This window comes from Quercus robur, chromosome 10 (assembly GCF_932294415.1).
Source record: "Quercus robur chromosome 10, dhQueRobu3.1, whole genome shotgun sequence".
NCBI classification, from domain to species: Eukaryota; Viridiplantae; Streptophyta; class Magnoliopsida; order Fagales; family Fagaceae; genus Quercus; species Quercus robur.
Genome location: NC_065543.1, coordinates 38,845,871 through 38,861,757, shown reverse-complemented (window position 1 = coordinate 38,861,757; position 15,887 = coordinate 38,845,871). Strand labels below are relative to the sequence as shown.

General features: G+C 34.0%; 1 protein-coding gene across 3 annotated transcripts; it reads left to right on the top strand.

Annotated features, from left to right (window-relative positions):
- Positions 1-5,905: 5,905 nt before the first annotated feature.
- Positions 5,906-14,814, top strand: LOC126704440 (protein LEO1 homolog). Of its 3 annotated transcripts, none has more exons than XM_050403463.1 (12): positions 5,906-6,142; positions 6,752-7,086; positions 7,310-7,442; positions 7,525-7,707; positions 9,435-9,611; positions 10,185-10,316; positions 11,894-12,073; positions 12,164-12,295; positions 12,536-12,640; positions 12,743-12,997; positions 13,876-14,037; positions 14,430-14,814. In XM_050403463.1, the coding sequence occupies exons 1-11, from the start codon at positions 6,029-6,031 to the stop codon at positions 14,008-14,010; spliced, it is 1,881 nt and encodes a 626-aa protein (XP_050259420.1). In that variant the 5' UTR covers positions 5,906-6,028; the 3' UTR covers positions 14,011-14,037; positions 14,430-14,814. The 3 variants fall into 3 exon arrangements, with proteins under 3 accessions (XP_050259420.1, XP_050259419.1, XP_050259418.1); XM_050403462.1 differs by having other exon boundaries at positions 5,907-6,142; positions 12,737-12,997; positions 13,879-14,037; XM_050403461.1 differs by having other exon boundaries at positions 5,907-6,142; positions 12,737-12,997.
- The last annotated feature ends 1,073 nt before the right edge of the window (positions 14,815-15,887 follow it).

Genomic DNA, 15,887 nt, shown 5'->3' with positions numbered 1-15,887 from the left:
TCTAATGTCTATTTCAAATCCTTTTTTTCAAAGCTAAATAGAAATCTTTATTTGATACCATTATATATTCGACAGCTACTTTACTTGCATTGACTCCAACTAAGAATATTGCATGTAAACAACGAACACTTTTTTGACCTTAAATCTAGTAGCAATTAATAGTTGCTCGTTTGGAAACTTTCAATAATACAAGTAGTGACGTACTCAGTTCATTTATGTAGTCAACTGCCATGAGTGGATTACTTGGAAAAAAATCTGAAATAAATGTTGCTTAACTTGCTTGAAATTAGAAAAAAATATGATATTGTTGAAAATCATTGACACTTGAACAGTGGTGTTTGTTGCGATAACAAAACACATAGAATCTACGGCCTAAATGTTTTGATGAAATTGATGAGAAAGAGGGAACGATGTTTCTATGTGTGTTGCTCTTTACAACACCTCACGTTAATTAATTTTCTATCACTACACAAATGAACCCTTGCCTCTTTATAGATAGAGATAGCCAAAAGATACGAAGTCAAAATATGTAGTAACTCTTTGACAAATGGGTATAATTCTACATGGCCTTCGGCATGAGTCCACTATTGGCATATTCTTGGGTTTAGTTTGGCCTAATATTTCTAACAGATTTAATTATATTTCTATATGAATAATCTCTTTTAAGAGTCATAATAAATTATGAATCATATATTTTTATGTTTATGTTTAATGTAGTTTCCATACACATGAAATTGGTATTTATTTTTTAAAAAGTAAGTTTGACTTATGAAAGAAAGTAGATTTTTTTAGGAGCATGTTGTTATTGTCAATAGTTTTTTTTTTAAAAGTGTATATTTATGATCATAACATCAATCTATCTTTTTTTTTTTTTTTGGGGGGGGGGGGGGGGTGGGGGAGAATTATTGTGCACGTAATACAATATTTTTGAATGAGATTCGCTAAAATTTTTGTGGTTCAATAATATTAGATGGTTTCCACCCCAAGGAGAACCAAGATTTGAATATATTTTTCCCATTTGTTATAAAAGAAATGATATGTCTACAACATTTTCACAATAAATTTTAAATAACAGGTTGTTACTAGTTATTATTGTTGTGACAAAAAAGTAATTTTAGTGTTAGGTTCAAATTTGAACTAATAACAACTAACCACCTGTGATTTGTTGTGAAAATATTATGGACGCAGCACTTCTCATAAAATTTAATTGAGAAGTACTACGTCCACAACATTTTTACAATAAATCATAGGTGGTTAGTTGTAATTGGTTTAAATTTGAATTTAGCATTGAGATTACTTTTTTAACCCAATAATAACAACCAGTAACAACCTGCCACTTAAAATTTGTTGTAAAAATGTTGTGGACATATCATTTCTCAAATTTTATATAATAAAAAAATATATCGTCCTAGTTGCCAAAATATTCAGTTTATTCAAAACCTTCAACTTTCCACACAAAAAAAAAAAAAAAGTTTTCTTCTTATCACATGATTGAAATTATCAATATTTTTTATATTGTGTAGATCCAATTAAACAAAAAGAGGCATACCAATCAAAAATATTTTAGACAAAAAAAAAAAAAAAAATACAAATAAGCATAGTTGATGGCAATATAATTTTTTTTTTTTGAAGTTAAACTCGTCAAATATATTAATACAAAAAACAATACAAAGAGTTACATGTCTATAACTTGCATCTTGTTAGTTCTAGCCTAATTTGCAATACATTTGAGGGGTTTCACCTCATCACCAAACTATGTGTATTTCGTTAGAAGATGGACTGTCTAATTTGCCTTTCGTCTGGTTAAATGGAAGGATGCTTCTGAATAGTGTTTCTCTTTAAGTATGCCACAGACAATGTGTCCTCAGCTTATGCATTGATCCGTGCCCTTCTTCATCACATTACATATATTAGTCGAGTCACTCTTGACTTCAATACGGTATAAGCTTGTTTGAGTTCTTTTTGTGGTCACAACAAATGTTATGTTTTGAAAGGTTAGCGGTTAAACCTGGGTTCTCTAAGGCAGTCGAGTCCGATACTCACAACAATGGGTTGTCCATTGGCTATTACCAACACCATCAGGGGCGGAGCCAGGAATTTTTGTTTGGGAGGGCCAAGTTGTAATACTAATATATTTATTAAGACAACCCCATACACACACATAAATACACATGCTTTTTTTATTATATACACACACTTTTTTATTTGATAATTAAGTTATATATATACACACACCCAACAAAAAAAGAGCTTAATATTTTCAATCAAAATTATGTTTGATGGCTATCTTTCATAAAATTAATAAAATACATTTTCACAATTTTCATAGTGAAATTCTTAAAAAGTTTCATTTTCTATAAAAATGATCAAATTTTATACTAATGTAAGTAAAATTATTCAATCGAACTAATGTAATTTTCAAAAACAAGAATGATCCAAAACTTGGAGGAACAAATTAGGCTCCAAACATATTTGAAACTATTTTACTTTGACCCATTATGCGGCAACTAAAGAGACATTTCATGTGTAGTTTTAGTGACAATAATTTTTTAATGAGTTAATGACTTGTTAATCGCCACATAACAGGTTGAAAAAGATAAATTCAATCATGTTTGGTGCCAAACTTTTTCAAATATTTAATAGATATAAAGGCACATTTTACAATAAAAAATAAAATTGCGAAAAATAAAGTTGTCCCTATAACTATTAGACCAATTTTTTTTTTTTTTAAAGTATCATTGGACTAATTCAAATACTTAGGGGGGCCAACTCTTATTTTTGTAGACTAAATTTTGAAAACATTAAAATAATTATATATATATTTTAAAAAATTTCAAAATTTACATGGCTCCGCCCATGAACACAATTGCATTTTTTCCTAGGCAAAAAATAATATAATGAGTGATAGCAATAACAAATTAATGAGAAAAATATTATTCTCATATATGGATCATTTAAGCATGATTTAAACTATGAAGTAAATGTTGAAACGGTCTTTCTTTAGGTTGTTTTGGCAACCTAGTTTGTTCTATACATTCCCAATACAACTCCTAAATCTCTACATATACTTGTGACGGTGCTGGCTGTATATTATCATGGAGGACCCTTTTTTTGGTGCTTCTAGATTGCCGAAACTTAAATACTATTTAACAAAATTTTAGTATTAGTAAGCACTTTTACGTTAAATTAAGCAATATTGCAAGAGAGAAATATAGACACGTTTAATTTTACTATAGAAACCATACTTTTTGTGTAAAGAAAAATTGTCCATTTGAGAATTGCTTATTTTCAATAGCTTATTTGCATAACATGAGACAAAAAGCTAAAAGTTAGCATAAAAAGCTAAAAGTTAGATTATTTGAAATAAAACAGAGACAAAAAGCAAAATGCTTTTGCTTTTTGCTAATTGGCAAACACACCCTTAAAATAGAGGTATTTTATTGATTTAGATTATAATCAAGTCAAGTTTAAGTACATAAAAAGTATAAAATTCAAATAATTCCTATACCCTAATGGGTTAAAAGTGTGAACCAAAGTGCACTTTGGACTCATTTAAAATCCAAAATCCTTACTATTAAGTTCGAGTTGAAAAATCCACAAAAAAGCAACCTATAACCATCCCTATATGCGATTATGAAAGTTACATCGAATATAGATAAATACAATGAAAAAAAGTTAAGTTACTAAAGAGTTCGGCCGTAGAAAATATTAAACCCGAACCATCCAATAAATTTTCGTGCTTTTGCATGTGTGTTTCCCCTTAATCTCTTTGGACACAAACATTTATTTGGGTTTTGTTCCTCAATTTTTTTTAAGAGGCACTCCTCATTTACCAACGGTCAATCTTAAATATATATATATATATATATGTGGGCCAGAAAATTCGTGGCCTAGGCCCGTCCTATATCAAGGCCCAGGGCCTGATCTGAAGAGACTAGTTGTCAAGGAGGAGTTCAATGCACGGATAGGATAAGTGAAAAGACTGCAAGACGAGTATAAAAGGAAACGAAAGCCAAGAGAAAAGGAGGAGGAGGAAAAAGGGGGAAGAACCTGACTCTCCTCGGACTAAGTTCGAGGAGTCCAGCCCCTCAGGATACGATGCTGTAGGGCTTGAATGTTCAAACCCAACCCTTTTTCTACATGAACTCCTCTAAAATCAGGACCGGACCATCGCCCCGTGATCAAAGGCAAGCCTTTTAAGCCCATTTTCTACAACTCATATTGTGAGGGATCTTTCATGTGTGAGCCCAACGTTATTCCTGGGCCATTAAATAATCGTGTCCCTACAATATATATATTTTGTTATTGGAGATTTGAACTAGATGTCTCTTTTAGAAACATGAAGATGTGTTGAGCAATTGAATTACAAAATTCTTGGTAAGATGACTTCCACTTAAAAAGGATTAAATCAAATTTCTGTTGAATTCATTTTTTAAAAAGACGAGTAATGAGTTTCACTTAGAATCATGATATTTTTAGCATTGCCAAATCAATAACATGGATGATAAACCAAGGTTTTGAATTTCGTTCCAGATTGACAATTGAAATGGAATATTTTGATGTTGGTGTGTTTCGGTGCACTATTTCAAAATTACGCTTAGGATATATATAAACACATATAATTTATTTATTTATAAATTCATATTTCATTATATCCAATTAACCAACACAAAATTTAAAATATGATATGAGAATAAAATGAGTCAAATGATGAATTTGAACTTCAATATTTTAAAAAATCTAACGTAGTTCGGAATAGGCTGGAATTTAGAGACCAAAACAACCAGAATTCGTCCTAAACAAACTGAAATTTAGATTGAAACGGAATAAGGGAGTAAGTGCATCGGATTAAGCATCAGAATGAAATTTAAAACTCGTGATAAACTCTCTATTGGAAAAACGATTTCTATACTTGAACTTATCTATCCAATAGACAATCTTACCAAAAAAGCTATTCTCATAATTAATTTTAAACAATGTGCCAAAAGTAATAATTTTACCGTAACTGTTTAAGTTTCAATTTCTTACCCTAACTATTTTTTTATTCAATCACTCTCTTTCCTTATATTAAAATATTCCACAAATACAATTTCTCTCTTCACTTTGTACTCTCTCTCTCTCTCTCATGAGTGATGACATTTCTAGTGGTCATCGTATTGCGTTTCTAACACCAACTCGAACCCTATACTATCAGTCCAAAGAGGAGTGTGAAATGCAACAAATATGATTTGAGTTTTTAAACAAAGAAGAAAAAGATTGGAGAGGCGCCGATGACAAAAAGGGTAGTGGCCGTGTAAAGATCTAACAACAATTTAAGTTTTTCCAATGAGGGCAGTGGATGCCATTTGTGGTTTCAAAAGCCTTATGATATCCATAAAATTTTGGATTCAAAACCTCCTGTCAGGATCTTGGAGCTACTTCCATAGAATTCCTCCCTATAATAACTTGGTACATGTAGAACTTAAAGACTGCAAATACGCAAGGAAATAGTTAGATACTCAAAGAAGTATGAATACCTTTATTTTGTCAAAAAAAAAAAAAGGAAGATCAGAGGGATTCCGATTGCGATGGGCAAGGTGGTCGACAAATTAAAAAAAAAAATTATTAAAACAATGATGGTGCAAATAAATTTTTTTTTTTTTTTTATTGATAAAAAATGCAGTCTGGTTAGAGATTTTTAGTATAGTTTAAATATCGTCGAAATACATATGGGTTGTCAAAAAGTGAAAACGGTTTATTAAACACCCCGTACCAGACCCCCAAAATATCTAATAAGATTACATCAATTCATAAGTGGGACCGGACAGGCCAGTGAGTTGGGTCCCATCCTTTGAAACCCAACGCTGACGCGTCAAGAATATTTTTCCTTTTAGGGTGGTCGATATAAATCGCTAGCAAAGCAGAAAAGATATTAATAATAATTGAGAGCTCAACCCTGATCTGCTGTATCGCACACAGAGAGACTACGCTCTCTGAGTTCCGAGCTCCGAACAGTCACAGAGAGAGAGAGAGAGAGAGAGAGAGAGAGATGGGGACCGAGAAGCGGCACCAGATGATGCAGAACCTGTTCGGCGATCAATCGGAGGAGGAGGAAGAGATTGATTCCGAGCACGAGTCTAATCCTCCGCCCAATTATGCCTCTGTAAGATTCTTCTTCTTCTCTTTTTTGATGTATAAAAGTTATAGGTGAAGTTGAAATTTCAGATTCAATTTCGTGCTCATAATGCTAGGTTTTCATCAATTTAAGCAAATTCTAGCTATGGCTTTGGATCTAGGCCTCTAGGGTATCCATGTGGAAATTTGAAGTTCTTGTGATTGTGTTAAAATCTTGGTTATGTGTGTTTTGGGATTAGATAATTTTTGTAATGGAGCATGTTTGTGTGTTGTTTGAGTATGTGTACGCATTCTGGTTTTTTAAAAGGCACAAATTTTGTTTCCGAAATCAGAGTGATTAAGTGTGCTTGATCATAAATAATGTTTATGTGTGGTGTGGTTAAAATTGGTTCTAAGTGATTGAAGTTTATGTAACTAAGAAAAAATACAGTTTCAGTTTATAAATTTGTGCCTTTGCCCTTAAGATTGAGCTTTGCAAAAAAATATAGCCCGGAACAGAAAACAATAATTTTGGTGTTTTTCTTAAGGACCCATCGCATGCGTGTGTAACATGCCAATAAAAATGGGTTTTTTATTTTTATCATTTATTTATTTATTTATTTTTTTCCTGTTGAAAATGTGACGGTTTTGTTTTCAGGATGAAGCAGAGGGTGGGCTGGAGCCTGAAGGCGAAATTGAAGTGGAGGGGCCTGGGGAGGCTGAAGTAGAGAGTGAAGGTGAGTTGGTTGAAGTAGAACCTGATCCGGGGGAAAGCGAGGGTGAAAGAGATCAGAGTTCTCAAGAAGTAGAAGTCGGTGATCAAAGAGATGAAATTGGAGGAAAAGAGACTGACAGTGATGAAAAGGAAGATTATGGTCAAAGAGTGGTAACGAGCAAGAGACGCGATGTGATTGAAAGTGGATCCGAGAGATCCGAGGAAAACCATTATCCTGACAATGACGAAGAGGAAGTTGATCAGGGTAGAAGTCAAAGGTAATTTGCATAATACTAATACTTCTCTAACACAAACACATTCAATTTTATCTTGAAGAATTGGGTGCTATTTTCTGGTATGGGCTGGTCATGCATAGCTTGGTCACTAAGCACTAGGCATTGCAGACATCAAAACAAAAGAATATTAATGTTAATGTGAGCTCTTTTTATAACAAGCAGCAAGCTATCTTGAATATTAATGTGAAACTTACCTTCTTAACAGTGGATCGCCTGGGGAAGGAAAAGATCAGACCCATGTTTCAAATTCAGCCGTTCGTGATGTTTTTGGTGAGTCTGATGATGAAGAAGAAGCTCCTGAGTATGCAGCTCACAATGACATTGAGCAAGATTTAATTGTGAGTATATCATTGATGCAATGAATATATCATTGACCAAGATTTGTACTTGGTGATGATAGAAAGTGTTTTCTTGCTTTAGAACCCTATGGAAGAGGAAGGGACCTACGGAAAGAGTCCAAGACCAGAGGATTTAGTGCCTGATGAAGATGCTCGTTATGAGTCAGAAGAGGAAAACATTGAGTCTAGAATTAAAGAGAAGCCTGTTGGTCCACCATTGGAGCTAGAGATTCCATTACGTCCACCTCCAGCTCGTCCAGAGAGGGTATATTCTTTCTTCTATTTGCTGCTACTATGTTTTCTTAAGTTGTCCATCTTGCTTGATTCACAGGTTTCTTGCATACTATATTTAAGGCATATGCATTATATATTGCTTTACAGGGAATGAAGTTGAAGCTAAAATTAATTCAGATGGTCTACTTGTTTTGCTAGTCATTTCAGATATTAATTATGGTCTCACCTACATATCTTAATGAATTAATTGGTGGCATGTGTAGATTGCACTTTTGGATGTTGAGGTTTAGCTTGGGATTTGGAATTGTATTTTAAAAAAGACCTTGGGCAAGCAACATTTAACCTGGCTATTTAGTATGAAGCTGTGAAAGTTGTTCAATTTATGTTGCGATTGGCATCATATAAATTATACATTCAAACTTGAGTTATAAAAACGTATATGGAGGACAAATTTTACCTTGTTCTTTATTTTATTGTGGTTAAGAAGTTCTGCATAGTGAAAGAAAAGGTTTGGGATTGATTGGGTTATGCCAGGTTTGGTTGTAGACTTACTTTGTTGTTGGCACCATTGGCTTGGGAAATTTAGGGGCTGTTTGGTACATTAACTTAAACACATGTTTTCAGTTTTCAAATAACATTACACGCATTTTCACACATTTTTTCACCCACACGTATTTTCAAAAAAACTGAAAACTATTGTTTAAATACACGTACCAAACGGACCCTTAATTCCAATATTTGGAAATTAGTACTAGGCTATTTGATGTGGACTATTTGGACTGAACGTAATTAGCGTTCTTTTGAGGATATTGAGAAATCAATGGCTCAATTGTTAGATTTGTGCCATCGGACTCTCTTCGATTGGTCTCGGTGTTGGGGTCTTTCGGATTGTTCTACTATTACTGATTTTCTTTTGTCTCTTAGAATAGGATGTTGATTCCTTTATTTCTTTTTGTCATTGTGGTTTTTTCTTCACTGCTGTGAACCTTGTATCTTTTTTTCTCTTCTAGTAATAATATTACTTTCTTACCTATCAAAAAAAAAAAAAAAAAGAAAAAGAAAGAAAAAAAGTTTTCTGGGTCCTGAAGTTTCTAAAATCTGTAAGCGCAGCCCTTAAGATCGACTTCCCTCAGTTTCCATGGAAGCGTTTTGAGTCATAGCTGCGCAAAATCAAAATCACCTCTTTTGGTTTGGGGTTTCTCTTTAGGGTTTTCCTTTTGAGTCCTCCTTTTATCCCACCTTGCTTGTTTTTTCCATGAGGCATACTCTTCGCCATTGGATCTGTAATTTTTCTCATCTTTTTGGAACTTCATACAGTTTCAATTAATGGGTCTTATTTTCAGTTCCAATTTGATACATTTTTAGTTTGTCTCATTTTAAGGTGGGGGAACATTTTTAATTTTTACTGTTAGCTAGCAACCTATCAAAAAAGAAGAAGTTCTGCATGACTTGATCATCTTACTTTTCTTTTGCAAGCTTTGTGTCTAGTAATTTACTTGATGATGGTTGCCAATAAGATCTAGCTCAAATGGCACCTCATCTACTACAATGTAGAGTGTGAGATCACAGGTTCAAGACCTATTGGATGCATAACTTAATAATTTTAAAATGGGGGGGGGGGGGGGGGAGGAACTTGATGGTTATTGTTTTCATTATCATTGTCCTCAGATCCTTTGATACCCGAAAAAAGGATCATTAATATTTTAATTTCATGAGTTGGTGCAAAATTTTAATATTTGGCTGTTTAACTGTTTGCAGATGAACATGATTAAAGTTTCTAATATAATGGGCATTGACCAAAAACCATTTGATCCTAAAACATTTGTGGAAGAGGATATTTTTGTGACAGATGAATCTGGATCTAAGAAACGTATACGCTTAGAGAACAATATTGTGCGCTGGAGGACTGTTAGAAATCCAGATGGCACAACATCTGTAAGTATTTATCTTTTATTGTTATCTGTTATACTTACACATGCATGCATAACAGAGAATTCAAACACATTTGGTCATAGAAAGAAACACAGAAGTCAAATCAGTTAGGATCACAGGGATAAAGTCTTGGGGTCCTTTGATTATGTCACTGTACTCATGAAACTTGTAAGTTGTAAAAGAGGATTTTTCTCAGTCATGTCTTCTATGGGGTTGATCAAAGTGTTGGATTTTGTGATTATTTCCACACACAAATTAATTGTATTTATTGTTTTATAAAGTCGCTTGATGTTCAACAGTCTAAACTCTAAAGTGCGTGTGCAAAAATAAATTTAGAGCTACCTTTCTTAATAATGATTCAGTGTTGGAGTAGAACATCCTATTATACCCTCTACATAGTGGTTCTTCAACCTATGAACTTTTTGTTCTTGGTAATTATTTCCCATTTTAATCTTCCCTTTAGCCTTAAGTTTTGAAATTGGTCCAACATTACTGTAAGAGCTCATTTTGCACTTGACTGTTCAACATTTTTCTCAGATTTAATTTAGTGTTTAAATATTTCCTTGTGTTTTATAGCGCGAAAGCAATACACGCTTTGTGAGATGGTCAGACGGCAGTTTGCAGTTATTAATTGGGAATGAAGTTCTTGACATATCCGTGCAAGATGGACAACATGATCAATCACATCTTTTTCTTAGACACGGAAAGGTGAATTTATATCTGTTTGATATGTCTAATAGTTTTTTATTTAATTGATATCTTATGTGATCCATAAATATAACATCTTTAGTCATTTCTACCCCTTTTTTCCCACTTCCTTAACAAATGTAGTGATCCAGCCATGGAATAAAGGTCAAGTTGCTGCCTCTAGAACCTTAAATCTTGAGTACCCTAAATTTTCCAACCTTTGATGTTGCATATCATTTGTCTAAACATCCTTGAAAGCAAAATCTTTTATTGCTGCCTGAGAAGTCTGGTGTGTTGTTCCCCTAGCTTCCACCTTCATTCTTCTAAAATTTTAAACCCTGGTTCTATGAATTTTTCTACCCTAAGTCCAATAAAATCTGATATACAAACTTCCTAATTTTATCCTTCGTCATGTATCAAGCTGCCAAATGTGTCTGAGAGAACCTGAAATACATAGCCTACTAAGATGCATCAATTTTCTTTTACCTTCCACACCTTCTTTGTGGCATGTTTTCAGAGTCAGAAACTCATATTTTGTGATTATCTCTCCAGGATTATTGTTTTGATTATTCCTTCCTGCTATAGCATCCCTTGACCCAGTAATATAACCAAAATTTGTAACGAATTTTCAAGTTCATTCTACCTCTGCCCCTCTTTTCTAGATACTTGTAAGAACATGAGTATATCACGTCACATGGAAGTTGAATCTAGATTCTTACAATAATGTAATATGTATACACAAACAGCCACACATATACATATGTGAGTGTGTGTGTGTTGGTCAATATAAATGGAAAAAAGCTTAGAAGCCCTTGATAATAGACAATCAGTGTATTTGGTATTAGGGTTTAGAGTCATTTGTTATTTAAAAGTTGACATGGGACTGCCACTGTGTTGGGGTTTAGAGGCATATCCTTGATGTTCATGTCCTTGCCTTAGATTTATGTCCTCCTCCCATATTGGAAATTTATTGCTATTTTCTTTTATAGGTTTTTTCTTCCTTGGGTGCTAAAAGAGGTTTAGTTTTTTTTCCCCGATTGGTAATTTATGCACAAAACCACTGGGTTTTAGACCCATGACCTTATACTCTATCCATTCTTGTTGGAGGAGAAAGTCCCATTTGGGCTAGGGTTTAATGGCAATATGTCCCCTCTAGGCTGCTTTTACTATTATAGGACTTAAATTTTATTCTAGGGACTGGGGTTCCTGTCAACTAGATGCTAGGGGGCAGAAATGATGAAGTTGATTTTATGGAAGCCCTCTCATGTTCTTTTAGAGAATTAAATGCAGTGTACGTGCAGGACAAGAATATAGTAATTTAGGGTCATCTGTATATCAGCAGGAATAGAGTTTAGCCTTTTAGAACAAGATCATGCTATATATGCATACCAAATACCGAATAGATGCTGTTGATTATGGGTTCCTGTTCTGAACGCTGAATCTTGCCCACCAAGCTTGGCCATTGTAATATAAATTGTATGTGATTTCTTGTAGGGTCATCACTTATTTTTTACTTTTCATTAAAATCGTTTACAGCTCTCTCCATGTCCTGTTTTGAACTGCATGATTTCTTGAATCCTTAAATGCCTTGCTTTCAGGGAATTCTCCAATCTCAAGGAAGGATTTTAAAAAAGATGAGGTTTATGCCGTCATCTTTGTCATCAAATTCTCATAGACTGCTGACTGCTCTTGTTGACTCAAGGCATAAAAAGGTTTATAAGGTTAAGAACTGCATCACTGACATTGATCCTGAGAGGGAAAAAGAGGAAAAAGAAAAGGTAATTACTAATTAATTGCATTAAGTAGTGGTGTGTGCTTTATATTGAGAATCATGAGTTTCATTTGTCCATTTTTCTAATGGTTTGTAGGCTGAAAGTCAAAACATCAGAGCTAATGTACTTCTTAATCGGAAGAGGGAAAAAGTGAACCGGAAATATACCCCAAATGTAGACAGGAGGCGCCAACTTTCTCCTGGGTTCTTGGAGGATGCTCTTGATGAGGTCAGCTCTTACTCTTACAATGAATGGGAAATAGATGAAAAAGTTAAAACACTTGCATTTTCCCCCTTCATCTATGGAATTTTATTATTTGACTGGTACTTTTCACCTTGGAGACCACAAACATTGTTTTAGGCATGGAAAAGCCTATAGTCTTCATCTTCCTGTAGTATTCTGGAGTATTTTTCTATATATGTCTGTCCAAGGCTGAACCAATTCTCCTAATTGTCCACCAATTTTTAGGATGATGAGACAGATTATTATGATTCAAGACGTTCTCGCCGCCGCTTTGAGGAAGATTTGGAAGTTGAAGCTCGAGCTGAGAAACGCATTCTAAATGCTAAAAAGGTCTCATGACTTGATCTCTTAAGTGATTCCCCCCACCCAAAGAAAAGGTGATTATTTATTTTGTCTGCTAAGACAGTTTTGCTTTTGGTGTTCTAGTCACAGGGACCAAAAGACATCCCTCGCAAGTCATCTCTGCCAACTGCTAAATCTTCTCGACGCCCAGTGGATTTCTCTGACAGTGAACGAGAGGAGTCTGAGTATGAAAGTGATGGGGAGGAAGACGAGAGGTCTCCCCCACGTAAAAGAGCTGAGGAGCCGGTGCAAGAGTATGAAGAAGAGGAAGAAGAGGAAGAACATGATGAACAAGAGGCAGAAGTGAATGAAGCATCGGAGGAGGAAGAGGAGGAGGAGGCTGAGGTAGGCCTGTTTCTTTGATTAATCTAAAATTTCCATACTACGTGTTTCAGCTAGGCTCTCTGGTTTGTACTCTTCCAATTGAGGCACAAGAGATTATTTACTTAATAATTGTTGTTCCATGATTGTGCTGTCTGATGCGGGCACTTTTTGTTTTTGATATGTTGGATGCCTTTGGAAACTTCAAATTTCCTGAGTTTAAACTGTCTATTTTAGATGTACTGTTGTGTCCATAACATACTTTAAAGAATTACCATTGATTGTCTATTTTAGAGTATTTTTTATATATGTTCAATGGGATTTGACATGTCAATAGACACGAGGTGTAATGTTTCATTTTGCATCTAATCTGAAAATTCCTTAGCATGCATCCTCGAGCAGCACTGAACAACTCTTGACGAGTTTTGGTCCTAGTGTGAACTGCTTTGGTCTAGTCGTCTCAAAGGGCTGCCAAAGAAAATACAAGTAGAACCTTTAACAGAAACAGTGATAAATGCACTGTGCATATAATTCATGTGGCTAGGGAATGCAGCTTTTTCTGGGGAAGCTAAGAGTTCTTTGGCACTGATGTTGATAAATTGGTGTTAGGAGACTGTACAATGTCATATAATTAACAAATTATCTGCTCTAGGTGGTACAGTGATGTTAACTATGAAAGGAAATGGTTGTGCCAGATGGTTAAGTTTTTCAAATCCTTCTTTATTGCAGTTTGTAATACATATATGATCTCTTTTTGGGTGATCATCCCTAAGATTGTCACGGTGTGGAATGCATACATTTTCCTCTATAAAAATTCCATGTATGGAGATATTGCAATGTTATGAAATAAAGTTTATTTTTTATTCCTTTTATACTTCATCCTGCTTTTTGGATATTTTCAGGAGCCAAAACAGAAGGGTAGGGAGTTTGGAGGCAGTCTCAAGCGCAAGGGGATTGAGTCAGATGAGGACTCTCCTCCAAGAAAGACTACATCCCATCGCCGAATGGCAGTTGTTTATGATAGTGATGAGGAATGAAACTTGCTTCAGAAAAGAATTCCATAAGTGAGTATCTTATTTATGTACAGTAAACTTCTTCTTTATAATTTTTGTCATGCTCGCTCTCACAGTTGAAACTGTTGGAGATGGAGAAAGTACATAATTGCCTTTTGTAAGAAGAGTTTATTGATTTCATGGAAAATACTTGCTTGAATAACTGTTGATTTCTTTGTCTTGATTATAAAATATTTTGTTTTTTGCATTTTTTTTTTCTTATCATATTATTGTTTCATAGGGAACTATGTAAAAAATAATATATCTCCTTGTACTAGGTAAAAGTAAAGGTTGTATTATTTAGCATACGGTTTTTTTTTTTTTTTTTTTTTTTTTTTTTTTTTTTTTTTTGTGAATTTCTTTTAGGGGCTATGATTTTGAGTCATATTCTTACATTGTTTCAGCTGAACACTTGAGAATGAATCAGAGATGAACCACGTTTGCAATTGGGGTTGGGATAACTGTTGCATATTGTCGATAAGACTGTTAATTGTAGCAAAAGCAAATGTTGGCTCCCGTTTTCCCCCATTTTCAAAGTTTGTTAATCTTAACGTGTCTATGTATATGAATAAGGATTTGTATTTTATTATGTAGGAGGAGATGTTGTGAACTGAATCAGTGTTCTCCATCATTTTTTCCCCTAAATTAATTCTGAATTTTTTTTTTGAGTTAACTCTTACCATTTGTAATAACTACTAAAATTAGTAATGGGTACTTTGTGATGGTCGAAGAATATTGTACAAGGCTTATCGTTATTTTTATTATTCCCAAGTATCTGTTTTTTTATTTTTTAATTACTTGGAAGTTTGTCAAATGCAATGCCCTTGTGTATCCAGTGATGGCAGAAATCAGCCTCTTTATTTTTTGGGTGTATGAAGGAACTTTACTTTATTTTTTTGAGATAGGTGGATAGTAGGGAGGAGGGGGAGGTAGAGGTGGAGGTGGGATTCCAACCTGTCACAAAGGATGCTATTACTTAAACCCCGTCTAAAAAAACTTCATTGAAAAAAGAGAAATGAATTATCATAAATTTGTAAAGAGTTTTACTAATGTATGTCTGGTAAATTATTATAGGAAATTTTTTATGGAAAAATAAAAAAAAGTAACTAACTTTTTTGACAGTTTTATCAATTTTCAATAATTTTTTTTTTTTTTTTTTTTTTTATAAAATTGGTGATTAATATATGTTTTATGGGTATACATTAACCGAACATATTTGTAAATAAGAAGAAAAGCTAATGGGGGCATGAAGACAAAGGAAGGAGTATTGAAAGCGGGTAAAAAGAGGTGTGGACTGTGGAGGGTGAATGTAAAAAGCATTAATTCAACCACAAACTGTTTGTGAATGATGCCTTCTTTGAAATTTGTGTGAAAAAGGGCGAAAAATCTGGGACCCTACTTTAGGGCAAAATGTAAAGAGAACTTTGTGAATTTAGGAGTAGTGGCAAGTGATTTCTTGTGGTTTTGGTTTACAAAATTAGATCTGAATTAAGTACAGTGGCGAAATTTGTTCTTCTATTCAACTTCTGTTGATTCAGTGGATGAAAAATATTCATCTCCATGTACCATCCAACAATGTCTGAGAGCATTCATAGCAGCTGTGGTATATGTGTTAAATGCCAAATATTTGGCACATTTGGCACACCAAACACCAAAAACAATGCATTATTAGATGTGTTAAATGTTTCAAAAGTTTGTAACATGCTATAGTACTGTCTTAAACAACAATTGCATAATATATATATATTATTATTTTATTTCCATTTTCTCTCTTCTCATCATATCTCTCTCTCTCTCTCTCTCTCTCTCTCTCTGTCTTCTCATCTCTATCTTCTCTATTTGTCTTCCATAGCATGCCGATC

What these genes read in the sequence shown, in the direction of transcription:
- LOC126704440 (XM_050403461.1), top strand. Translation starts at nt 6,029, where the DNA reads ATGGGGACCGAGAAGCGGCACCAGATGATGCAGAACCTGTTCGGCGAT. An exon ending in ATCCAGATGGCACAACATCT is followed by an intron (nt 9,612 to 10,184) that starts GTAAGTATTTAT and finishes TGTGTTTTATAG; the next exon opens with CGCGAAAGCAATACACGCTT. An exon ending in AAGAGGAGGAGGAGGCTGAG is followed by an intron (nt 12,998 to 13,875) that starts GTAGGCCTGTTT and finishes GGATATTTTCAG; the next exon opens with GAGCCAAAACAGAAGGGTAG.